This window comes from Hippocampus bargibanti, linkage group LG01, assembly GCF_051943395.1.
Source record: "Hippocampus bargibanti isolate YZ-2025 linkage group LG01, ASM5194339v1, whole genome shotgun sequence".
NCBI classification, from domain to species: domain Eukaryota; kingdom Metazoa; phylum Chordata; class Actinopteri; order Syngnathiformes; family Syngnathidae; genus Hippocampus; species Hippocampus bargibanti.
The window spans coordinates 24,139,093-24,165,195 of record NC_142734.1 but is presented as its reverse complement, the minus strand read 5'-3'; the positions used below and the strand labels follow the sequence as shown (position 1 = coordinate 24,165,195).

The following is a 26,103-nucleotide window of genomic DNA, read 5'->3' as shown; positions in this document are numbered from 1 at the left end:
GAAAATGATGGTCGAGCAGAAGAAGGAGATGATGGAAAAACACCAACAAGGTGTGCGTTTGTGTCACATAGCGTCTCATTACCAGTACGCTAAGTCGACCATTGCTACATGTGGCTAAGGGTATTTCTGTGTTGTCTAAGCAACGGTCTCAGGCAATAGAAGAGGTTGAAAAAAATAACAAAAAAAGCAGCTAGCAGGGGACAGTGAGTGATGGATTATCGCAGAGAAAGCGCGGCAACTTCACTCGGATATCATCAAGAGGCAACGACATGAACGACCATCATAAAGGTCAATAAAACGACTTGATTATACAGTACAGTTTATTTCTTTAATGACCATACCAATAGCCCATTTATTATACACAAAATAAGATCTATTTTGTGTGGTTTTATGACTTATTTCGAAGAAAATTACATTTTATGGGGACCTGGGAACTGATTATTCTCCTTTTTAATGGTTTCTTATGGGAAATAAATGTTTGGAAGACGAACTTTTTGCCTTACACACACTTTCTGGGAACCAATTAAGTTCGTAAGCTGAAGTATCACTGTATCACTGGTTTTGAATGGCTGATTGGCAATTGTAACTTGGGCGTGTCTAAGCTGGCGGGGGGACAATTACGATGCTCAAGCTTAAATGGGTGTGGGCAGTGTTCTCGTCATGAGTCAGAAGCGATACGGTTTTGACCGCTCGGTGTTTGCCCTGTGACTGTGTGTTTAGAGTGCGATCGACATGCTCAAAGCCAAGCCTTTTCTTTTGATCAATGGAAGAGACGTTAACCTAAATGCCACAACTCGGACCAAACAAAGGGCACCTTTATTGACTTGTGCCTGAAGAGGAGAAACGGCCCCAATGTCCAAGCATACGGTGCGGCATTGGTGGGGGAGTGGCAAAGTACACCAAACGACAAACCTATATTGCAAATGTCCCCATTGTGGGACGATTAAATGCATTCTGACTTTGATTGTAAATTGCTACGTCAAGTGGAAACGAGCAGGATGAAGCGCTTACATTCTTGGACGGCTGGCGCAGGACGTCGCCCACGCCGCCGCCGTTTCTCAGGCCGTGATTCAACACTGTCACGATGCACATCAGGAGGGTGTCGCACGCGCGCTCACTGCTGGACTCATCTGCAAAAACAAAACATTGAAAACTACTACTAGTACTACTATTATTATTATTATTATTATTATTATTATTTATTATTATCAGTAGTCATAGTAGTAGTAGTCGTATTATTATTATTATTATTATTATTATTATTATTATTATTATTATTATTATTATTACAGTAAAGTCTCGTTATATCGATATTCAAGGGAGTCCGAAAAAATATCGATATAACCGGGACTATCGATATATCCGATCCTGCGCCGAACTGCATTAAACAAAAGCCGCCAAAAGAGGGCAGCCAAGCGCCATATAAGAAACGGAGCTGGCCATTAGCTCCCTTTTTTTTTTTGGGTGAGAGATGTTCCCCCAATGTTGCCTCAAAATGGCACATATAATTCTTTAATGATTGTAAACATGTATGCTTTAATCTTCAGAACTACAGTGTATTTGAAACATATTCATAACTGGATGTGTAACAAGAAAGCATATTATCCGAATCTGAATGGAATGTTAATAATTTTCAAAATCCTCGCGCTTCAGCAGACAAAACAAGAAACATTGTTGCAAAAAACGATTGCATTCATATACAGTACAGTGGGCATGTACATAACACAACAGGGAAACTGCAACGCTTACATCTTACTGTATTATGTATACAATTTAAAAAAGTCATCAATCTTCTTCTGCTTCCCATTTTTACAACACAAACACTTCAATCTCGTCTGCTACACACGAGCTAGCGTCTGAAAATGAAAATGGCTCTGCTACACGGGTGCTGGGCACGTAACCAAGTCACCTGACCAAGTCGACCAATGGCGCGACTGATGGCGTGACACGTAACCAAGACACGTGACCAAGTTGACCAATGGCGCGACCGATGGCGTGTCACGTGACAAAGTCACACGGCCAAGTCGACCAATAGCGCGACCGATGGCGGCTCATGTGACCAAGTCGACCAATGGCGCGACCGATGGCGGCTCACGTAACAAGACACATGACCAAGTTGACCAATGGCGCGACGGATATATCGATATAAACAACAAAAATGGCCGGCGGGGGATGAAAAGGAGCACCGTGATAACCGGATTATCTTAATAACCGGGTATCGTACTAAACAGTACTAATTATACATAAAAAGACTAGAAATGTGCAAGGGAAATGAAAATAGTATCGTAATAAGCGGTACTATCGATATAACCGATATCGATATAACGAGACTTTACTGTATTATTATTATTATTATTATTATTATTATTATTACAGCGAACATAATCAGAGACACAGGTCGTAAAGTACTTGGTGTATCGAAAGAAGAAAGGTAGATAAGGAGACTTGGTGGTGGAATAGGGAGGTGCAGGAGTGTACAAAGAGAAAGAGGTTACCAAAGAAGAAGTGGGACACTGAGAGGACGGACGAGAGTAGACAGCAGTACAAGGAGATGCGGCGCACGGTTAAAGTAAAGGTGGCAAAGGCCAAACAAGAGGCCTATGATGACTTGTATACTCGGCTGGACAGCAAGGAAGGCGAGACTGATGACTGATCTTTAGAGGCTGGCGAGACAGAGAGACAAAGATGGTAAGGACCTGCAGCAGGTTCGGGTAATTAAGGATAGACAATGTACTGGCAATGTATTAACAGGTGCCAGTAGTGTGATGGCAAGATGGAAAGAGTACTTTGAAGAATTGATGAATGAGGAAAATGAGAAGGAAGAAAGAGTAGAAGACGTGACTGTTGTGGACCAAGACGTAGCTAGCATTAGCAAGGATGAAGTGAGGAGGGCGCTGAAGAGTATGAAGGGGGGAAAGGCACTTGGGCCTGATGATTTACCAGTCGAGGTATGGAAGTGTCTTGGAGAGGTGGCGGTGGTGTTCCTGACTGGGTTATTCAACAAGATCTTAGATGGTGAACAGATGTCTGAAGAATGGACACGAAGTGTACTCGTGCCCATTTTTAAGAACAAAGGAGATGTGCAGAGTTGTACTAATTAGAGAGGTATAAAGTTGATGAGCCATACAATGAAACTCTGGGAAAGAGTAGTTGAAGCTAGAAGCAGAAGTGAACATTTGTGAGCACCAGTATGGCTTCATGCCAAAAAAGAGTACGACAGATGCAGTGTTTGCTTTAAGAATGCTGATAGAGAAGTACAGAGAAGGTCAGAAAGAATTGCATTGTGTCTTTGTAGATCTGGAGAAAGCGTATGACAGGGTGCCCAGAGAAGAGCTGTGGCATTGCATGAGGTAGTCTGGAGTGACGGAAAAGTATGTCAGAGCGGTGCAAGACATGTATCATGACTGTAACACAGTTGTGAGGTGTGCTGTCGGTATGACTGAGGAATTCAAGGAGGAGGTGGGATTCCACCAGGGGTCAGCTCTGAGCCCCTTCTTGTTTGCTATGGTGATGGACAGGCTGACAGACGATGTTAGACAAGAATCTCCTTGGTCCATGATGTTTGCAGATGACATTGTGATCTGTAGCGAGAACAGGGAACAGGTGGCGGAGAAATTAGAGATGTGGAGATATGCCCTTGAAAGGAGAGGAATGAAGATCAGTCGCAGCAAGACGGAATATATGTGTGTGAATGAGAGGGATCCAAGTGCAAGAGTGATGCTACAGGGGGAAGAGATAAAGAAGGTGGAGGATTTTAAGTACTTGGGGTCAACTGTCCAGAGCAATGGAGAGTGTGGAAAAGAGGTGAAGAAGCGTGTCCAGGCAGGCTGGAGCGGCTAGAGAAAAATGTCAGGTGTGATGTGTGATAGAAGGGTTTCAGCTAGGATGATGAAAGGAAAAGTGTATAAAACAGTGGTCAGACCAGCCATGATGTTTGGACTGGAGACAGTGCCACTGAAGAAAAGACAGGAAGCAGAGCTGGAGGTAGCAGAGCTGAAGATGTTGAGGTTTTCTTTGGGAGTGACCAGGTTGGATAGGATCAGGAATGAGTACATTAGAGGGACAACTCATATTAGAAGTGTTGGAGAGAAAGTCAGAGAGGCCAGACTGAGATGGTTTGGACATGTCCAGAGGAGAGAGAGTGACTATATAGGGAGAAGGATTCTGAGCCTTGAACTGCCAGGCAGGAGACCGAGAGGAAGACCGAAGAGGAGGTTTATGGATGTGGTCAACGAGGACATGAAGGTAGCTGGTGTGAGAGAAGAGGATGCACAAAACCGGGACAGATGGAGGACATTGATTCGCTGTGGCGACCCCTGAGGGGAAAAGCCGAAAGGAAAAGAAGAAGATTATTACTATTATTATTATTATTGTCTTCATTATTATAATCATTCTTATTATTCTTCTTATTATTATTATTATTATTACAAAACCAGGTTGGGTGGAGGAAAATAATTTGCTGTGGCGCCACCTGAAGTAGATTATTATTGTTATTATTATTATTATTATTATGACAAAACCTGGTTAGATGGAGGACACTGATTTGCCGTGGCAACCCTGAAGATTATTATTATTATTATTATTATTATTATTATTATTATTATTATTATTATTATTATTATTATTATTATTATTATTATTCATCATCATCATCATTATTCGTAGCATTAACATTATCTGATTCTGAACAGAAAGCCAAGTCTAACGGTACACTGCCTCTTTGCAATTTTTTTTTTATAATGATACGAGTGCAGCGTGTTCTACCAGAGACAAATTCCTTGTGTGTTTTACTTATGTACTTTGCAATCAAGATGATTCTGATTTTGATGTAGCGTGCACAGTGGTGGCTGTTTTATAGCGCTTTAAAAATATAGTTGAGTTTGTCGTAATCCAACCGTTCAGGATTCAGGACTAAACGCCGGGTGCAATGTTCCCTCGAATTTTTCATGTGTCTGGGCAGACACACAAGCTCCCTGAGCACACTGAGGACCACTGTGAGCAACATCAGACGTGTGCGCTGTGGCCACACACCAGTATCACGCCAGTATCACGGTGCGCACGGGCAGGGCACATTCACGCCGTTCTGCTCCGATTGGCTGCGTAGCGTACATGAACTGTACGGCATTATTGGCTGGACACCTGTCACTCATTGAGTTACATTGCAAAATGTGCGCTGCGTAGGTGTTCTTGTGCGCTGCGTATGTGCAAGCAGTGCGCGATTGCGCACGCGCACAGCTTAGAGGCAACATTGGCCGGGTGTGGTCCTCAATGTCCATCCAGGCCTCATTTTCCCAGCATATTGAAAAGTACCTAAACTAAACCTCAATGCATACCACTGTCCTCGCTGTCAGCTGCAGTATAATCCTCCCCTGAGCATTGGATGCCATCGATGGAACACGATTTGAAGAAGTCCTCTGACGGGTTTCTCTGGTTAGGAGCTGACACAGCAAACGGTTTACGATCATTGATTGGGTCGCCAGATTGTATCCCGGAGGGAATTACCTGCGGCAATCTGTGGCAGGGGGTCCACCTCCATGATGAAGTCCTCCTTGAGGCACAGGAAGCCCACGATGGAGAAGAGGTAGACCAGGATGAGGGCCAGCAGCGCCGTCAGCAGGATGGAGCGTCCGTTGCGCGTCACGCTCTTGATCACGTTGAACAAGGTCTCCTCGCGGTAAATCAGGTCAAAGAGCTGACGACATGGTCACGCTCGTTAGTGCTGGTGGGAATGCAATTTGGTGGATTTCGCGAGCGACCTACCAAGATACTGTAGAAGAGTTCATGCACAAAGAGGCCCAACGTGGATGTGAGCACATAGGCCAGATGATACAGGAACTCCACGTCCATCACCATGGCCTTGTAGCCCATGATGAATGTTCCGTTGTTGCCCACAAAGCTCACCACAAACACCACTTTGTTGATCAGCTGCAAGTAACATAGAGACCGTCATAATAATAATAATAATAATAATAATAATAATAATACATTTCATTTCACAATCGCCTTTCAAAACTCTCAAGGTCACTTTACAGTAATTGGATCCGTTTTCTGTGGGTGAGAAGCGGCAGCCACACGCGACAGCGTTCACTCAACGGGAATAACTCAAATAAATAAAAAGTTAGCTAGCTAGCTAGCTAGCTAGCTAGCTATTAGATAGCGAATAGATAGCCAGCCAGCCAACTAGCTAGCTAATAGATAGCCAATAGATAGCCAGCTAGCTAATAGATAGCTAGCCAGCTGGATAGAAAGCTAACAGATAGCCAACCAGCTAGCTAGATAGCCAACAGGTAGCCATGTCCTAAGACTCTCATGAAAAGGCATAGAAGCAACAAAATACAGTGATACCTCAGCTCACAAACTTAATTGGTTCCCAGAAAGTGTAAGGCGAAAAGTTTGTCTGCCAAACATTTATTTCCCATAAGAAATTATAAAACGAGAATAATCTGTTCCCAGGTCCCCATAAAACATCATTTTCTACTAAATAAGCCTTGAAACTATACAAAATAGACCTTTTTTTATGTGTCTGTGTAAGATCTCAGTCGTACAGGAGTGGTCCATCGATGAAAAGGTTTCTTCAGCCGTCATCTGTACTTCTTTGAAACTTTCAAAGAAGTACAGATGACGGCTGAAGAAACCTTATTTTATGTATAATAAATGTGCTATTGTATTGTCATGAAAGAAATAAACTGTACTGTATAATCAAGTCGTTTTATTGACCATTGTGATGGTCCTTGATGTAGTTGCCTCTTGATGATATCCGAGTGAAGTTGCTGTGCTTCCTCGGCGATAATACCCTCACTCACACTGTCCCCTGCTAGCTGCTTTTCGTTAATCCAAATAAACAGAAGTTTTTCAACCTCCTCTATTGCCGGAGACCTTGCTTAGACAACACAGAAACACCCCTAGCCACACGTAGCAATGGTCGACTTAGCGTACTGGTACTGGGACGCTAAGTCACACAAACGCACACCTCGTTGGTGTTTTCCCATGATCTCCTTCTGCTCGACCGTCAATTTTTTTGTGTCTTATTTGGCTTAACACCAGCCTGTGATGGGGTCTTTTTCGCTCCCATAATCGCAAAAGTACTCCACTTGATAACAAACCACGTCTGCACTCAAAGGAAGTGGGTGACGAAAACTAGTCCGGCAGCCACCGTAGCGCTGTTCGACCGCATGATTATGTGTTCACCTGCCCAAAAGTAGTCCGCCAGCCACCATGGCGCCATGTGGTTTGGTTCGTCCGCCGAAAAATAGTTCGTCCGCCGAGACTAGATGCTCGCGAATTTAATGTTTGGGAGGTGAAAAGTTTGTGAGTACAGTGTTCATAGCTGGCGGGAAGGCCATTCTTTTCGGAACTTGTAAACGAGGAAAAGGTTGTGGAAATACCATGAAAGAAAAACTGGACTTCAGTTAACACAAATTGGTGCTAAAAGAACAAAACATAACAGAACAAAAACAAAACCAAACTAAACAATGTCATTCACCCAGCTGTTTGAATCATTTTGAAGTGGACTGTAAATGGTAACATTAACTCATTGACTGGCAGCATCGACTCCCGTGCCAGGGAATTGGAATTCCAGGACCCACACAACATTGAGTTTTCAGACTACATAAACATTCAATATAGCGTTAGAAACCTGAGACTGTCTGCTTTCAACAGAAGAAAAGAGTTGATTCCTAAGTTACATGGGTCTGGAGTTATCTGAGCTTGAAATGTGGGCAGCTGTACAAAATACAATTTATATAGCACTTTAACAACAGCCGAAGCTGGAACAAAGCACTAACCTGGAAAAAAAACAACATTACCAGATGTCTGACGAGCGCTTTATCTACACCCAAGCAAGAAGAACCAAAACCCGTACAAATTCGGAAATGGCGTTCTACCTCCTATTTTTAATGTGAAGGTGTTAAGAGACATGATTTGGTTGGTCTTACATTGAGCGTGCCAAGAAAGATCAACGTGTTCCTGATACCCAAGTGGTAAATGGACCTTAGGATGAGAGCCAAAGTCAGCGGCTGAAGGCCATAGCGTTGGGAGAGCATGGCCAGCACTGAAAGTCCGGTCAGAACCCAAAATAGCATCAGGAGCATGGAGTCGTCGATGGCTCCCGCTGGTAGGGCAGAGAAGGGGGAGGAGTTAAGTTGAAACACATTGGACACTTGACATCAACCGAGTATGATAACACGCACCTTGACCGGAGTCGTAAGGGTAGAAGAAGGCGATGATGAGGTTGATGAAGACGGCCAGGTTGAAGGAGATGGTGCCCCACAGTGTCATCCTCCGGGAGAACCAGTACAGCACCGGCATGCCTAACACACATTCAAGTCATTCAAGTGCATGTGAGGACAGCAATGTGTTCAATGCTTCAGTTAATTCAGTCGGGCACTTTGGTAGAGGGGATGTGAGATATTTTCAGAAAATGTGTGCGTCAGGGTATATTTGTTTTGGAATAAATATCAGAGCAAACCAATATGAACTCATTGACTGCCAGACGATGAGCAAAAATGTTGTCACTCCCGTGCCAGGGTTTTTAGCATTGTAACTCCAATTCCAGGACCCACAGAATATTGAGTTTTAGAAATACAGTGATACCTCATCTTGCAAACGCTTTAGCTCACAAACTTTTCGCCTTACAAACATTAAATTCGCGAGAATATAATCTTGGCAGACAAACTAGTTTTCGGCAAACAAACCAAACCACGCAGCGCCACGGTGGCTGGCGGGCTAATTTTCCACACTCACTCTTTGAGTGCAGACGTGATTTGCTATCGAGTGGAGTACTTTTGGTATTATGGGACCTAAAAAGACCCCACCACAGGCTAGTGTTAACCCAAAGAAGACACAAAAGAAAATGACGGTCGAGCAGAAGAAGGAGCTCATCAAAAAACACCAACGAGGTGTGCGTTTGTGTCACTTAGCGTCCTAGTACCAGTACGCAAAGTCGACCATTGCTACCATCCTTAAGTACAAGGAATCTATGTGGCTAAAGGTGTTTCCGTGTTGAGTAAGCAATGGTCTCAGGCAATAGAAGAGGTTGAAAAGGTCAATAAAACGACTTTATTATATAGTACAGTTTATTTCTTTAATTAGAATCCAATAGTACATTTATTATACATAAAATAAGGTATATTTTGTGTAGTTTTAAGGCTTATTTCGTAGAAAAGTTTGTTTTATGGGGACCTGGGAACGGATTATTCTCATTTTTAATGGTTTCTTATCGATGAGAAGGGTTCTTCAGCCGTCATCTGTACAAAAGTGAAGGTTTCGGACGTTTCGCCTCCTATCCAAGAGACTTCGTCAGCGAACTAAAGTCTGACTGGTCGTATCGGCCCCATTTATATATCCCTAATGTCCAGACCTAGTGGTGCCGGACACAGCTATGATAGGTCCCTACTCTCAGGTTGGAGGGGGCGCGGGACCTACTTATTTCAAACCGATAAACACGTTAAGGCAAAAATTAGTGCATCCAAAAGATAGGCTACCAAATGAAAAGCAAAGTAATGTAGTTTATTCCATACATTGTAAGAATGAAAATTGTAAAGAGCAGTACATTGGGGAGACTCAACAAATTCTCAAAAAAAGACTTTATCAACATCGCAGGGATAATACTAGTGGGCCTCAATCGGCAGTACATTTGCACCTAAAACCTACTAACCACTCATTTGACGACAACGAGGTTAAAATCTTAGCGAAAGAACATAGATGGTTTGAAAGGGGGGTAAAAGAGGCGATTCTTATAAAACAACAAAATCCTTCATTAAACCGGTCTGGTGGTGTGAGGTTCAATTTGGATCGTTCATACAACAGCCTGCTCAGGCAAAACAGGTTAGGCAACTTTCGCAATGCTGATGAGGGTCGTTATGCTGATGAGGTGATACCGGGGGGAGTGGAGGTAATAGGCCAATCGTTAGTCAGGAATGTAGGAACAATCAGTGGGGCCACAGGGGGGGGTCCCGCACCCCCCCCAACCTGAGAGTAGGGACCTATCATAGCTGTGTCCGGCACCACTAGGTCTGGACATTAGGGATATATAAATGGGGCCGATACGACCAGTCAGACTTTAGTTCGCTGACGAAGTCTCTTGGATAGGAGGCGAAACGTCCGAAACCTTCACTTTTGTACAGATGACGGCTGAAGAAACCTTCTCATCGATGGACCACTCCTGTACGACTGAGAGCTTACACAGACGAATGGTTTCTTATGGGAAATAAATGTTTGGCAGATGAACTTTTCGCCCTACACACACTTTCTGGGAACCAATTAAGTTCGTGAGCTGAGGTATCACTGTACATAAACATTCAATGTAGCGTTACAAACCTGAATCTCTCTTCTTTAATCAGAAAACAATTAGTTCATTCCCAAGTTATATGGGTCGCGAGTTATCTGAGCTTGAAATGAGGGCAGCTGTACAAATTACAATAAATCCATATTGGTTTCTATATAGCTTTAACAAGAGCCGAAGCTGAAACAAAGTGCTAACATGGAAAAAAAGGCAAATGCTGCCCCCTTGTGGAAGGGGAAAAAACATTGCCAGAGGTCTGACCAGCGCTTTATCGGCATTCAAGCATAAAAAAAATTAAAAATAAAACAAAACCTGAACAAATTTGGGAATCCACGTCATCTTTTCAATTTACGAATGAATGATAAAATGGCAGCGAATGAGTTAATTGTGAGCTTGGAATGATTCAGTTGCGCGGTGGAGCACTCGGTCGTACACGTGAGAGCGTTTCAGTTTCGGGAGGTGTTTCGATAGGGACAAGCAAGCGTCTTAGCATCGAAGCTAATCGTGATGACGAGAGCATTTCACTTGTGAAACTCACTGCGCAGCTTCTTTTGCCACTCCATTTCTCCATGCAGGAAAGACGTCTGCTCAAAGAAGTGCGTCACCTTGGAGCCTTGCTCATCCTGCTCGGTGGCGTTGAACACGCGTAACTTGGATTCCTCTGTCAGAAATTCACAGATGGGATGCACCGGAAACACGATCTGCTCCATGCTGCGATCCTCTCGCACAATCTGTACACCATCACACACCAACGATCGGAAATCAAAAAAACACAAAGGCCCAGTTTGAGGCTTGGATGGATGCATGGGTTGAGAAGCAAGAAAGGAGCGCCTATGAGGATGCGGAACTGCCGCGGCTTGGAATTGCAGCGGATTCATCATCAGAAGGAGCACTTTGAGCCATGCTTTGGCCCTCACCTCGGAACCGTTTGCCATGGGTGACCCTGAATGAAGCCCCAGATAACTTGGCTGCTGGGATCTTAATATTAAAATAAAGACAATTCCAATGGCCAGTATTCCAACGTTACCATGGCTGTAAAGGTGCTGTATAGATTTTGCGGCTCCAGTTTGGGCACAAGCAGCGATTGCGGCTAGGTCCCTAATGTTTTTGTTGACATTATTTTTATGATGAAGATACTACTACTACTACTACTACTACTACTAATAATAATAATAATACTAATAATAATAATAATAATAATAATAATACATTTGATTTATAAGCACCTTTCAAAACTCTCGAAGTGACAGTCACAGGCTAAGTTTTTCTATGGGTGAGCAGCGGCAGCCACACGCACCAGCATTCACTCAACCCGGAAGTAACTCAAATACAAATACTCAAATACAGTAGATAGCCAACTAGACAGTTAATACTGTAGATAGCAAGCTAGATGTCCAGCTAGCTAATAGATAGCTAATAGATAGCAAATAGATAGCTAGCGAGTTACCCATTTTGCTAGCTAGATAGCCAGCTAGTTAATTCATACATTTTAATCCGGCATTGTTAGCGTTCTTTATCATTTCAAATAATGTACGCCGTATGAAAACTTTTATAGGGGAATTGTAATCATTTATACGAGCAGCTATTAGCCAAGGTTGACAGGTATGATATATATTTTTTATCGCTGTGTACAGTCAGATTGATAAAAGCATAACGTGCACATGTGCGGTAAACTGGAAGCATCTCATAATAATAATAATACATTTGATTTGGATTGGATTTGCCTTTATTCGTCTCGCAGTGGAGAATTTATAGTTCACAGCAGCAAAGTTATAAAAGGAATGAAAGTAGAAAACCAAAATACATGAGCTGCTGGAAAGGCAGCCACTCTCCGTCGTCTTGAAGTCAAAAAACAAATAATGTACGCCCGCCATGTCACTTTACAGTCACATGACAAGTTTTTCTGTGGGTGAGCAGCGGCAGCCACACGCGCCAGCGTTCACTCAATCCGAAAGTAACTCAAATAGATAGAAAGCTATCTAACTTCAAATAGATAGAAAGCTAGCTAGCTAATGCATAGCTAATAAATAGTGACAGTTAGCAAGCTAACAGCCAGCCAGACAGACAGCTAATAGCTACCCAGCTAGATAGCTAATAGCTAGCCAGCCAGATAGCCAAAAATAAGATGAGGATTACAGTATTATTATTATTATTATTATTATTATTATTATTATTATTATTATTATTATTCGCATGATAATGAGCATGTCGAAGTACCTCTATTTGAGAAGTGAGCATGTCGTAGTACTCCAGTGGGTCTTGTTCCACAATGGCGGTCGGTATTGATGACTTCAACATTTGCGACAGTGGCCGATTATTCAAGTTTAACTGACAAAACAATAACAAGACTTGAATGCATACACATGTCTATGTCGAGAGTACGTAAGGGATCGTTACGTTTACCATGGAGGAGATTCCTTCCTTGCCCTCTTTGCTCTTCTTCGGAGGCTTCAGAAGGTTCTGCAACACCCGGTTGTGTCGTGCCAGCTGCAAACAAACATGACACATCGTTGCTCACCACCAACAAAATGAATCTGAATCAGAAATTAAAAAGCCTTTCAGAATAATAATATTAATACTTTTGATTTCTAAGCGCCTTTCAAAACTCTCAAGGTCACTTTACAGTCACAGGATAAAGTTCTTCTGTGGGTGAGCTGGTTGGCTGTTAGCTGGCTAGCTGTTGGCTATCTGGCTATTTATTAGCTATCCATTAGCAAGCTAGCTCGCTAGCTATTAGCTGTCTACTTTGCTGGCTGTTAGCTGGTTAGCTGTTGGTTAACTGGCTATCTATTAGCTATTTATTAGCTAGCTGACTCGCTATTAGGTGTCTAGCTGGCTAGTTGTCAGCTATCTGTCTCCCTATTACCTATTTATTAGCTATCCATTAGCTATATAGCTAGCTATTAGCTGTCTAGCTGGCTGGCTATTAGGTGGCGAGCTGTTGGTTATCTGGCTATCTATTAGCTATTTATTATCTATATATTAGTTAGCTGGCTAGCTGTTGGCTATCTGGCTAAGTATTACCTATTTATTAGCTATCCGTTAGCTATCTAGCTAGCTATTAGCTGTTAGCTGGCGAGCTGTTGTTTATGTGGCTATCTATTAGCTATTTATCAGATATCCATTAGCTAGCTGGCTAGCTATTAGCAGTCTAGCTAGCTGGATATCTGTCTATATATTAGCTATCCATTAGCTAAATGGCTATCTATCAGCTGTCTAGCTGGCTGGCTGTTATCTGGTTAGGTGTTGGCTATCTATTACATATTTATTAGCTCTCCATTAGCTAGCTAGCTATCCTTCTATCTATTTGAGTTACTTCGGGGTTGAGTCCCACAATGGGGAAATTTGCATCATTTGCATGAATCTCTCATTCAATACTTGCTCATTCAATACTTGATTTGTACATTGAGTTTCTTACAAAATGCAGACATACCAAGATTTGTGTAATAACATCCGATACAGAAGCTCCCCAACTTATGATCAGAGATGCAGTAAGTTTGATTTTGTACTTTGCGCCTTTTTTCCGGACGTGCTTGCTTGCGATTGGCTGCGTACTGTGCTTCACGCACATCATTAGAGGTTTGAAGGGCTACATGTTGACGCAACGGACACAAAGGCAGACCAATCAGCTATGCTGAAGTGTTGCCAACGAGTTCAGGCCTCAATCCACCGAGTTTGCTTATAATTGGCTGCAAATCGATTATGGATTGACCAAGTTCAGATATTTGTATTACCCCCAATTCCGGGTTTTAATTATGCTGCTCTAGATTGCAAATTACCCCATTGTGGGAATATTAAAGGTTTTCTATTCTTCTCTACTCTACTCGATTGTACTCTACTCGACTCTACTCAATTCTACTCAACTCTATTCGATTTTAGTCCACTCGATTCTAATCGATTCGATTCTATTCAATTCTAATCTACTCTACTCTATTCAATTCTACTCTACTCAATACCACTCTACTCGATTCTACTCTACTTGATTCACTTCGATTCTGTCAGATTCTATTCTATTCGATTCTATTCAATTCTACTTGACTCGACTATTCGATTCTACTCTACTCGATACTACTCTCATCGTCTCGACTCTACTCTATTCAATTCTACGCGACTCCACTGTACTTGACTCTACTCTACTTGATTCTACACAATTTTATTCTACTCCATTCTATTGTAATAGATGTAAAGATCACTTCAAATGAATGTATCACAAACTTAAAGGCTCCTCTCATACTAAACTCTTACATACACATAATCTGGTAAAGTATCAAGTTTCTGTTACATTTGGTTTACATAGTACTGTATTGTGAAATTAGCAAACACTAGTCGTAAGCTTGAGCCAAGTTGCAACCTTCAATGAATAAGTGGGAAGCATGACGGTCAGGCGATGATAAGGTTTCTTGACCCATCATCTGAGAAGGTGTCGGATGTTTCGCTTATCATCCAGGAAGCTTCGTCAGCGAAATAAAATTTTTGCTGGTAGCTCTGGCCCTATGCATATATCCCTACTGTCCAGAGGTAGTGGTGCCAGACCTCTGCTCTAAGGTTGGGGGGAGCAGAGGACTATTCCCTGAGGATACACTAATTACTTCTTTTGTCCTGACTGATTATGGTCTTTGACTGACCCTGACGCATGACTCATGGTCAAGGTTTAGAGAAGTGGTCACAAGTCCGGACAACACTGGCTACGTGATCCTATCGACCATGAGGATGCGCAGTGGCTCACCTGCTGGGCCAATATATAGATGTTGTGTCCCACCTCACGAGGGGACACTTCTCCACTCTCACACTCAGTCTCCTGATGGTAGGCCTTCTTGATCACGTCCACCTGCAAACACACACGCGCACACACACAAACAACAACAACAACAAAATAAAATAAAGATGGGGGCTTTGTGGGTGTTTGTCATCATTTCTTATAAGCGCCTTTCAAAACTCTCAAGGACACTTTACATTCACAGGATAAGGATTTCTGCGGGTGAGCAGCTTTGAACAATGTATATCTAGACCCTCTCGAAGCCTTTAGAATGAGAAACTTGTGAGGACCGACCAAAAAGTCCTCTTCTTCTTCTTCTTTTCCTTTCGGCTTTTCCCTTTAGGGGTTGCCACAGCGAATCAATATCCTCCATCTATCCCGGTTTTGTGCATCCTCTTCTCTCACACTGTTAGAATTGGTTATATACACATGCTAAAAACATCCTATGTTATTTCATTTCTACTTACACTTATCAATTAGTAAGTCCATATATGTATGTAGTTTAGTTTTCTGTATATGTGAATGAGTATACATGTACTCAGCTTGTACTTAGTATAGAAATCTAGCTATCAAGTTTCAGTCTGATAATAAATATTCATGATTGTATCTAGCAGATGATAGGTCTTTTCCAAAGTGACATCACGCCTGTTGTTTATAAATGTTTGAGACGCGCGCTTGAGCGCGCTCTTGCCTCTTGCCCAACACACACCAGCTACCTTCATGTCCTCTTTGACCACACCCATAAACCTCCTCTTGAGACCAAAACGTCCTCACTTGTCAAAAATGTCCTCACTCCGTCTTCTTCTTCTTTTCCTTTCGGCTTTTCCCTTCAAGGGGTCGCCACAGCAAATCAGTGGCATCCATCTTTAGAGGTTTTATCTGCATGTTTGTTTTGCCCAAGCTTTTACGTCGGATGCCCTTCCTGACACAACCCTCTGTATTTATCCGGGCTTGGGACCGGCACAAGATGACATATGACCCTTTGTGGCTACAGAACAAGCAACTCGCGCAGTAAAAGGCTCCCAAACACAAAATGGTAATCGGCACAGCAACATTCAAAAAAGCAAAAACTATACCCACCATTTGATGACAATGCTCTGATCTTTCCATAAAATGCGCATCTCTTTCCTTACATTACACATATGGTATAAAAATCAACACACACAATCTGTCGGTAGATGAGGTAGATGACATATTAAAGTGTTGTCCCATAATTATCCTTGGTGTAAATGTAAAACCTTTGTTCCAGAGTGAGACCTTGCTAATACCGCATTTAAAATGGCGTACCTTGAAAGTGGAAAACTCAGCCAGCCCAGGTTCTGGTTTCAAGATAAACTAATGGCTCCTGATCAAAGTGACTGCTACATGTGAGAAGATCACATTAACCTCAGGACACCATGTGAGGGACCTCTTAAGCTGTGTTCGCGGACCTCCGACCTCAAGCAGGAGCCTTTTGACTTCTCAGGAACGAAAAGTGTGTTCTCATTGAAAATCTCTTCAACTGAAACTGCTGTGAAATGTGCAAATAACCCCCCAGACACATTAGAAGATTGTGTATCAGAGAGATAGTTCCAATAAATACTAGGAGACAAACGTGGTCTCTCCAGAGTTGTCCCGGAACTGTAACGGTCTACATGGCAGCGTCAGTCTGATATCTGCTCTGAGATTGTGAACCGAGACAAGTTTTAGCGCACAAGAAAGACGACCATGCCTGCCTCCCGAGTCTTCTTGTTCCTTATGTATTCTTAGATCACCAGCAGAAACCTAACATGAACTTTCTCACTGACACACGGAACACAAGGCCTCTTACGAGTTCTCGAGGGCGGAGGTTGAACAGGATTCTCTCTGCATTCTCACTGTCGTGACGACTTTCCATGAGCGCCAGGAGCAACTTTGAGGCGTTATCCTGGTCACGGGGAAGAAAACCACATTTGGCATTTTTGTCTGTGTAAGCTCTCAGTCATACAGGAGTGGTCCATCGATGAAAAGGTTTCTTCAGCCGTCATCTGGACTTCTTTGAAAGTGTCGGCCGTTTCAATCCTCCTCCGAAAAGCTTTCTCAGCGAACTAAAATGTTTGCTGGTAGCTCTGGACCGATATCTATCTATCTATCTATCTATCTATCTATCTATCTATCTATCTATCTATCTATCTATCTATCTCTATATATATATATATATATATATATATATATATATATATATATATATATATATATATATATATATATACAGTAAAGTCTCATTATATCGATATCGGATATATCGATAGTCCCGGTTATATCAATACTATTTCTATGCACGCACGGAGAAAATTACATGCAAACAGGGTCGGATATATCGATAGTCCCGGTTATATCGATATTTTTTCGGACTCCCTTGAATATCGATATAACGAGACTTTACTGTATATATATATATATATATATATATATATATATATATATATATATATATATATATATATATATATATATATCCAGCGATATCAGTGCCAGGTCTCTGCTTTGATAGGTCCCTGCTTGGTGGTGGGGGGGGGGGGGGGGGGGGCAGGAGACTATTCCCTGAGGCTACACTGATTACTTCTTTTGTCCTGACTGATTATGGTCTACGACTAACCCCATTCCCCCAATCACTCTGGTACAATATAACGTATTCTGTCCTGACTGATTACAGTCTACGACTGACCCTGATATCCCCATGCACATGTACCAGATAACTCTCTAAACAGTGGATGACAAGCAAAACGTCCGACACCTACAAAGAAGTACAGATGACGGCTGAAGAAATGTTTTCACCGATGCCATTTTCTATCACACGCTATGAGAGGAGTGCACCTTTAGCTGCAGCACCATGTCCGTCCGATCACGGCAGAGCGGGCTGATGTCATTGAGGATGAGCGCTGTGATGATGTCGATGCCATTGCATTCATGTGTCACAATGCATGTCTGAAAAAAGTGGACATAAATGTCCTACGTGCAACTTCTGCGTAGTGGAGAAGCACATTTTCCTACCTGGTTCTCCTGACACGGGCCCTGACAGTACTCTGTGAGGGTCTCCAGGGTTTGTGTGATGAGGTGAACGTTTGACTCATTGATGTAGAGGCCCAGCAGGCCCAGGCCGCCTGTGGTGCTTCCACACATGATGTCCAAGAACTGCAGTGTCTCACACACGAGGTTGTAGTTGTTTTTGTTGTTCTGGCAGCGCAGGAAATTCTGAAAGAGCAGCACAAACGAGAATGTCCAAGGAAGAAGAAAATGTGTTTATTCCAGCGTTGGCAAGATGGGTCCAGCACTCACTTGCAGATCCTGGTTATGGTTCTCACAAAGAAGCTGTAGAAACCTCAGGATGGGTTTCATAATGAGGACGGCGGGACCCATCTCTGTCTCCACCTCCTTCTGCTCCGCAGTTGATTGAGCCTGCAAGGAAGAAGGACTTCCGCCTTGGCCCTGGACCAGTAAGGAATGTTCTTCGGTGGCAGGAAGTCCAAGCGGTGAAGAAGAGCCTTTTAGTGAAGGATATGCCTGTTCAGAAGACATCTTGACGGAATGTCTTCTTGGTGACCTCACCGTTGTCCAAATCCTTTTCGTTGGCTTTGTGTGACATCTCGCCAACGTTAACCGACACGGTGGCTTTGATGTCCATCTGTGCTTCTTTCATTCGGTCGTGAAGGACTTTGAAAAACGTTTCCGACTTGTTGTCCCCCATCATGAGTTTGTAGAATGAGTTCTACGCAATTGAGAGAACCAGAGAAGGACTTTCAAAAAACAAAATATCTGAAGTCGCGGTCAGCCACATCAGCACTTGCTGTTGATTTTGACAAGATGGCCGCGGTTGACCTGTATCTCCGTGTTTCCTCCCTCCAGTAGACAAATGGCCAGCTGGATACTCTCCTGGAAGATTTTCTCATTCTTGGTGCACATCACTAGGTCTGTAAAAAGTTTGCTGCCACCTTCCCGGTCGAGACGACACTGAACCGCTGCCACCGCCGCCCAGTCGCGTTCTTGCTCAGCACCTGGTGGTGATGGAAGCGTTTCATGGATTTCAACCATAAAACCCCGCTTACCAGTTGTTCAGAATTCCTCAGGCAGTGATGAATTCATTAGCGGGAGAGTCATAGTGCAAATAAAACTCGTACGAAGACTTGCTAGTGACGACTTTACATGCAGTTACTCTTAAGAGCCGTCATGACTATGTCATGAGATGCCGGTTTTACAGCAGTCAAGTTGACTATTAAACATTTTCCGAGTAATCATGACAATGTGAAATAAATTGCTGAAATGTACAAATGGATTGGTACGAGCTAAACGTTAATGAAAAGCCACCACATGAGAAAATCTGGTACAGTGATACCTCGGCTTACGGACACTTTAGCTTACGAACTTTTCGCGTTACGAACATTAAATTTGCGAGAATAGAATCTTGGCATACGAACTAGTTTTCGGGAAACACACAGAGCGCCACAATGGCTGGCGGACTAGTTTTCGGCGGAAGAACACCAAACCACACGCCCGAACAGCGCCACTGTGGATGACGGACTCCTTTTCCACAACCATTTCTATTAGAGCACTCAGTGCAGATGTGGTTTGTTATCAAGTGGAGTACTTTTGTTTTTGGGGAGGGAGCAAAAAAGACCCCACCACCGGCTAGTATTAAGCCGAAGAGGACACAAAAGAAATTGGTGGTCGAGCAGAAAAAGGAGATCATCAAAAACACCAACAAGGTGTGCCTTTGTGTTACTTACCTGTCCCAGTAACATTATGCTAAGTCGACCATTGCTAAGTGTGGCTAATGGTGTTTCTGTGTTGTCTAAACAACGGTCTCAGGCAATAGAAGAGGTTGAAAAACTTCTGTTGATTTGGTTGAACGAAAATCAGCTAGCAGGGGACAGTGTGAGTGAGGGTATTATCGCCCAGAAAGCACGGCAACTTCACTCGGATATCATCAAGAGGCAACTACATCAATGACCATCACAAAGGTCAATAAAATTACTTAATTAAACAGTGCAGTTTATTTCTTTAATTACAATACAATAGCAGATTTATTATACATAAAATAAGGTATATTTTGGGTAGTCTTAAGGCTTATTTCGTTGGAAATGATGTTTTATGGGGACCTGGGAATGGATCATACTCATTTTAATGGTTTCTTATGGGAAATAAATGTTTGGAAGATGAACTTTTCACCTTACACACACTTTCTGTGAGCCAATTAAGTTCGTAAGCTAAGGTATCACTGTATTTGAAAGTTTGCAGAATAAATATTTGGGACCTGTTGCTCCGAGTTCTACCAAGTCATTCTTTGGGTTGTTCTTCTTGTTAGGAAACAAGTAGTTTTGCAGTAGAACTTTGCGCAGAGAAATTCCCTGGAAAGCCATAAAGTACAATTTTTAAAATTATATGCATAAATCATGAGGAAAGCAGCGGTTTTTCACCTTTTCATCAAAATCCAGTGTTCTAATCAACATCTCCTGCAGTGTCCTCAGAACTTTGATGCATAATTTCTCCTCTGAGGACATCAGCGCCTTGGTGTGCTGGATCAGCCTGTGTATGAACACAAACGCAGACAAACGGACAAGAATTCACGAGTAATCCTGAGACTCGCGACCAAATTCCATGATAAGATTCTTCTCACTTGGAGATGAATTCATTCATTTGAATTCATTCATTCATTCTTCATTCATTTTTGCGCTTGCTCTTATGTAATATATGGAGGGCATGAAACATTCTAACAGCTTCCCCAAATTAATAACGGCCTGACAGGAAACCGAAAACACTGCTAAAAATGACACAATTTCAAAATTAACCCTTTAACTCATTCACTGCCATTGCCAAATTTATTGGGGAGTTGAAAATATGTAAATTTGTTCAAGCTTTTTTTTTCATACTTGGGTGCCGATAAAGCGCTGGCCAGACCTCTGGCGAAGTTTTTTTCCCATCCGCAAGGGGGTAGCATTTCCCTTTTGTCCATGTTTGCGCTTTGTCCCAGCTTTAGCTGTTGATGAAGCACCATATAAATCAATATGTATGCATTGCATTTTATTTTGGACATTTGCCCTCATTTGAAGCTCAGATAACTCCAGACCCAGAACATAGAAATTAACTTTTTTTTCCTGATGAATGACGAGAGTCTACGGCAGTCATTTTTTGCCGTGGGCTACATTGTCGTTCTGGTTTTCAATCGTTGGGCCATTATGAATTTGGGGAAGCCATTAGAATGTTTAATCCCCTCCTCATATTACATATAGAGCACACAACAAATTCATGAAGAAGTAATTTTCAAATCTAAAGTCCAGAATAATGACTGATATTATGGTTTACATCCAAAAATATGACATTTTGCTAAGGATTTTAGTAAGCATCATGGAATTTCACAAGTTTGATTTGCTTTCGTGGGCCGAAAAAAAATATGTGGCGGGCCAGATTTGGTCCCCAGGGGCCAAATCCGGCCCTGACTTTCACACCAGTGATCGAAGGGATTAGCCAGCAAATTGAATTGAAAGAAAGCTAGGTAGCTATCTTGCTAGGTGAGCATACAATTTCTAAAGTTTGATTTGTCAAGATATCTCAATTTGGAGATGAATTCATTCATTCATTCATTCATTCATTCAATGAATGAACAGATGAATTCACGAATAATCCTGAGACTCATTCCCAAAATCCATGAGATGATTCCCCTCACTTGGAGATGAATCCGCCGGACTCGCAACGGTGGCGTGCATCCGTTCCATCCAGAAAGAGAAGCTCCGGTTGATGGAGAACATCAACAAGGACGGAGAGCTCGGCAGTGATGAGTGGTTTGAGGCGCTCCTCCAGCGTATTGATGACTTCCTGCAGTTTCTCGATGATATTCTTGTAGTCCCAAGGGTTGCTCGGGGCAACGGGCCTGGAGGAGCGTGATGGTGACTTATAGCTTGTGCTGGAGCGTGACAGCGAGTTAAGAGCGCTGGTGGACAACATGGCGCCGATCTGAGCCTCCAGGTCAAGAGGCAGAGCAATGGAGCGACTCTTGGCTGGGAGGAGACAATGACACCATTTTGATTTCTTGACATAACATCACGCATCACATTTGATTACATCGGTGAGATCACCGCTGAGGTCAACAACTTCATAAATAATGTGACACCGTCGATGACATCAAGGATGACATTGACACCAATGACATTGAGGAAAAGGTTTCTTCAGCCGTCAGCTGTACTTCTTTCAAGGTGTTGGACATTTTGTTCCTCATCCAAAAAGCTTCGTCAGCGAACTAAAATTTTGCTGGTAGCTCTGGCCCTATATACAGTCATACCTCGGTTTACAAACCCCTTGGCTTACAAACTTTTCGGTTTACGAACGTTACATTAATGAAAATTTTACCTTGGCATACAAACTATTTTTCGGGATACACACAGAGGTGCCACTATGAGTAATGTGTCGTTCGCGAACGAGCCCGTTCTAACAAGAAAATAGCGACTGTTTTGTCCTCTACTCCCCGCCCCCAGTCTTCCGTTAAAGCTATGTGATTGGTCAAGAACGCAGCAGTAAGAGGGTGGGGATTACAGACAGAGAGAGAGTGAGACCGTTCTCCCAAAAACAAAATGGCGTCTTCCGTTAAAGCTACATGATTGGTCAAGAACGCAGCAGTGAGGGGGTGGGGGGTTAAACATTAAAGAGACAGGCAGACGACAGCGAGTGAGAAACCACATACACACGAAAGGGAGACGACAGAGCTTGAAACAAAAAAACAAAAGTGAGAAAAAACAAAAGAGAAATTGTGAGAAAATTGATGGTGGACTACGTCTATGCGGTGATTATAAAATAACGGTGAACAAAGCCATTAACACTGAGTCTTATCCACTACCACCATCGAAGAGGTGTTAGCCACACTATGTGGTGGTAAAATATCCTCAAAAATAGATTTGGCTACAGCTTACTAACAAATTCTTCTTGACAAGGACTCAAAAAAGTAAACCACAATCAACACACACAAGGGACTGTGTACAATAGACTTTGTTTTGGTATTAATTCTGCTATCATTATTTTTCGGAGAATAATGGAGAATTTAATGAGCGATTTCAATGTAGTAGTGTACTTAGATGACATACTTGTTATGGGCCGAGACGAATCCGAGCACCTAATAAACCTTGACAGAGTTCTTCAGTGACTGAAAGAAAATGGTCTGAGAGTGAAGAAGACCAAATGTGACTTGGAAAGATGCAGATCAAACATCTGTGGCACAAGATAGATGCAAAAGGTGTCTATCCATCTAAAGACAAGATCAGAGCCATTCATGAAGCTCCAGCACCTACAAACATAAAAGAACTAAGAGCCTTCTTAGGTCTTATAAATTATTATGGACACTTTGTACCACACCAAAGCACAGTTTTAGCCCCACTTTACAGACTGCTAAAAGAGAAAACAAAATGGAAATTGAGTAAAGAGGAACAGAGCGCGTTTAACAAATGGAAATAACTGTTAACGAGTGACAATGTATTGACTCATTACAAACACTCGCATGCGATGCTTCTGCTTATGGGATTTGAGCTGTCATTCAGCATACAACACCTGATGGAAATGAACATCCCACCGCTTATGCTTCACGAACACTCTCCCCAGCTGAAAAACAATATTCACAGATAAAGAAGGACGCTTTGAGCCTGGTCTATGGAATTAAGAAATTCCACCAATAACTTTGAAATTTTGAAATGATAACTGACCACAAGCCTCTACTGACACTTTTTGGCAAACATAAGGGACTACCACCAATGGCAGCAGCTCGCATACAAAGATGGGCCAAATACAGTGATACCTCAGCTCACGAACATAATTGTTTCCCAGAAAGTGTGTGTAAGGTGAAAAGTTCATTTTCTGAACATTTATTTCCCATAATAAATCATTAAAATGACTTGTTTCTGAGTTGATGACGATACCTACCGTGACGTCACGGTAGGTATCGTCACCAACTCAAAAACAAGACTTCCTGAATATTCAGCGCGAGTCTTAAAACGTAAAATATAGCTATAGGCGGTGGAATCTTTGTAAAATACGCTCAGTAGAAGTCATTTGAAGTGATTTTACAAATTATGGACACAACTTGTCCGTAGGCGTTGGTTGTCCTTTAACACTAGCCTGTGGTGGGGTTTTTTCGCTCTCATAATAGCAAAATTACTCCACTCGATAACAAACCGCGTCTGCACTCAAAGGGAGGGGGTGAGGAAAACTAGTCCGCCAGCCACCGTGGCCCCGCGTGGTTTGATTTGTCTGCCGAGACTATATGCTCGCAAATTCAATGGACTAGAGACAAAACGTTTGTGAGCTGAATCCGTCAGCTGAGGTTTTACTGTAGCGGCAACCTCTGTGATGCAGTCCTCATGCGTCACAACGGAACAGGGACAATGACAGCATGACAGCCTTACACCCATGGGAGTTTCCTGGAGGAGTGTGGAGAATAATCCACATTGATTTTTCAGGTCCATTCATGAATCACATGTTCATGATAGTGGTCGATGCTTACTCCAAGTGGCTCGAGGTCTTCAGAATGTCTCAGATAACCTCAGCAGCCACCATCACAAGACTCAAAAGGTTGTCTGCAGCCCAAGGCATACCAGAGCAGATTGTCAGAGACAATGCCAAAACCTTCATGTCAAATGAGTTCCAGCTCTTCGTGAAAAGAAATGGAATCCTTCACACAACTGGAGCACTAAAGGATCCTGCTACAAATGGACTTGCTGACAACCTTACAACCTTCAAAGAAGGCATGAAGAAGCTTGCAGCAGAGACCGTGAGTGTTGAGGATAAGATCTCACACTTCTTGCTGCGTTATCGCACAACGCCGAACAGTACAACAGGAGAGACGCCAGCAGACCTGTTCTTAAAAACACACGTGCGTACACGACTGGATTTCCTGAAACCGAACATCTCTGAGACGGTGAGGAAGAGACAGTTCAGGCAGAAGGAGGAACATGATGTCAAGGTACCGAAAGACACTTTGATGTGGACGATCCTGTCTATCTCCGCAACACAGCTGGAGAGCACCCCAAATGGATCCCTGGGGTAGTGACACAACAGACTGGACCCATGTCATACCATGTGCAAGATGAGACTGAACAGGTATACAGGCGCCATGAAGACCAATTGCACCCTCGATACCTACCGGACACTTTTGATCCTGGACATGAACAAGATAGTGAGCAGGACAGAGACCTTGGCGAACCAGAGTCCACAGCACCTGCAGCACCAGCTGGTGCACCGAACCCGCCAGAACCACTTGTGTCGGAAACAGTGGTTTTAATACGTTCAGGACGTAAAACAAAATGCCCTTCACGTTACAAAGATTGAATGTGATGTTGTAATACAAAATGTTCACATTGAGTTTACTGTTTAGAAGTTGTTATGCAGTATGATGGCTAAGGTAATGTGAATATATTATTCTAAGTTAATGTTAATGTCTATTGAAAATACAGTTTAGACAGTATTGACATTACTTTTAAGCTAAGGGGGGAGGTAATGTGGGGTGGGTCTGCTTCGAAGCAGACCGTCATGGGGAAGAGGGTGGAGAACATTTACACACATGCGCAGTAGATGACAAACGTAAGGTACGGCAAGTCTTTGCATCCAAACAACCTGTAGATAACTGTTGAGGTTAATACACCACACACTACAATCTTATCACCTCGAGGGACAGAGCAGTAGAGGTATTCGTCTCTAAAAGAAACTGAGCAACAAGATGCCTCATCTTAAACGAATGGTCACCTGTGACCGCCAGGGTCTTGATGCACGTCTCCACCTGGTTCCGGTGCTGCTGCTGCAACCAGGGACAATCCAGGAGGCGAACGGATGACTGCAGCAAATGCGTCACGATGGTGTGATGACTCTGACGACGAGAGGAGATGCGGCAAAGTCAAGACAAAGCACACCACAGCAGAGGTAAAGCTTGATCTGACCTGCAACGAGGTGCTATTTTCAGAGAAGGGTGAGCTGAAGAAGGCATTGATGGTGTCAAAAACCACGTTGATGATATACTTCTCCAAGACTTGATCAGAAAGTCGCTTATCTCGCTTATTGCACACCTGCCGGGATCACA

At 42.8% G+C, this 26,103-nt stretch overlaps 1 protein-coding gene across 3 annotated transcripts in view; it reads right to left on the bottom strand.

Annotated features, from left to right (window-relative positions):
- The window catches only part of itpr3 (inositol 1,4,5-trisphosphate receptor, type 3), a 150,477-nt gene that overhangs the window by 23,649 nt on the left and 100,725 nt on the right, over nt 1-26,103 (bottom strand). For 2 of the 3 annotated variants that reach the window (XM_089004746.1, XM_089004756.1), the window contains exons 32-52: nt 25,964-26,089; nt 25,773-25,893; nt 21,718-22,048; nt 20,471-20,579; nt 20,308-20,401; nt 18,876-19,051; nt 18,606-18,765; nt 18,336-18,541; nt 18,051-18,251; nt 17,874-17,984; nt 16,849-16,944; nt 15,009-15,110; nt 12,686-12,769; nt 12,500-12,610; nt 10,821-11,013; nt 8,190-8,309; nt 7,935-8,110; nt 5,761-5,925; nt 5,503-5,692; nt 5,334-5,438; nt 1,012-1,130 (exon numbers count right to left, since the gene is read on the bottom strand). In XM_089004746.1, coding sequence (XP_088860872.1) covers nt 1,012-1,130; nt 5,334-5,438; nt 5,503-5,692; nt 5,761-5,925; nt 7,935-8,110; nt 8,190-8,309; nt 10,821-11,013; nt 12,500-12,610; nt 12,686-12,769; nt 15,009-15,110; nt 16,849-16,944; nt 17,874-17,984; nt 18,051-18,251; nt 18,336-18,541; nt 18,606-18,765; nt 18,876-19,051; nt 20,308-20,401; nt 20,471-20,579; nt 21,718-22,048; nt 25,773-25,893; nt 25,964-26,089 — 3,096 coding nt within the window. The remainder of the gene's footprint in view (nt 1-1,011; nt 1,131-5,333; nt 5,439-5,502; nt 5,693-5,760; nt 5,926-7,934; nt 8,111-8,189; nt 8,310-10,820; nt 11,014-12,499; nt 12,611-12,685; nt 12,770-15,008; nt 15,111-16,848; nt 16,945-17,873; nt 17,985-18,050; nt 18,252-18,335; nt 18,542-18,605; nt 18,766-18,875; nt 19,052-20,307; nt 20,402-20,470; nt 20,580-21,717; nt 22,049-25,772; nt 25,894-25,963; nt 26,090-26,103) is intronic. The other variant, XM_089004738.1, reaches the window with a different exon arrangement.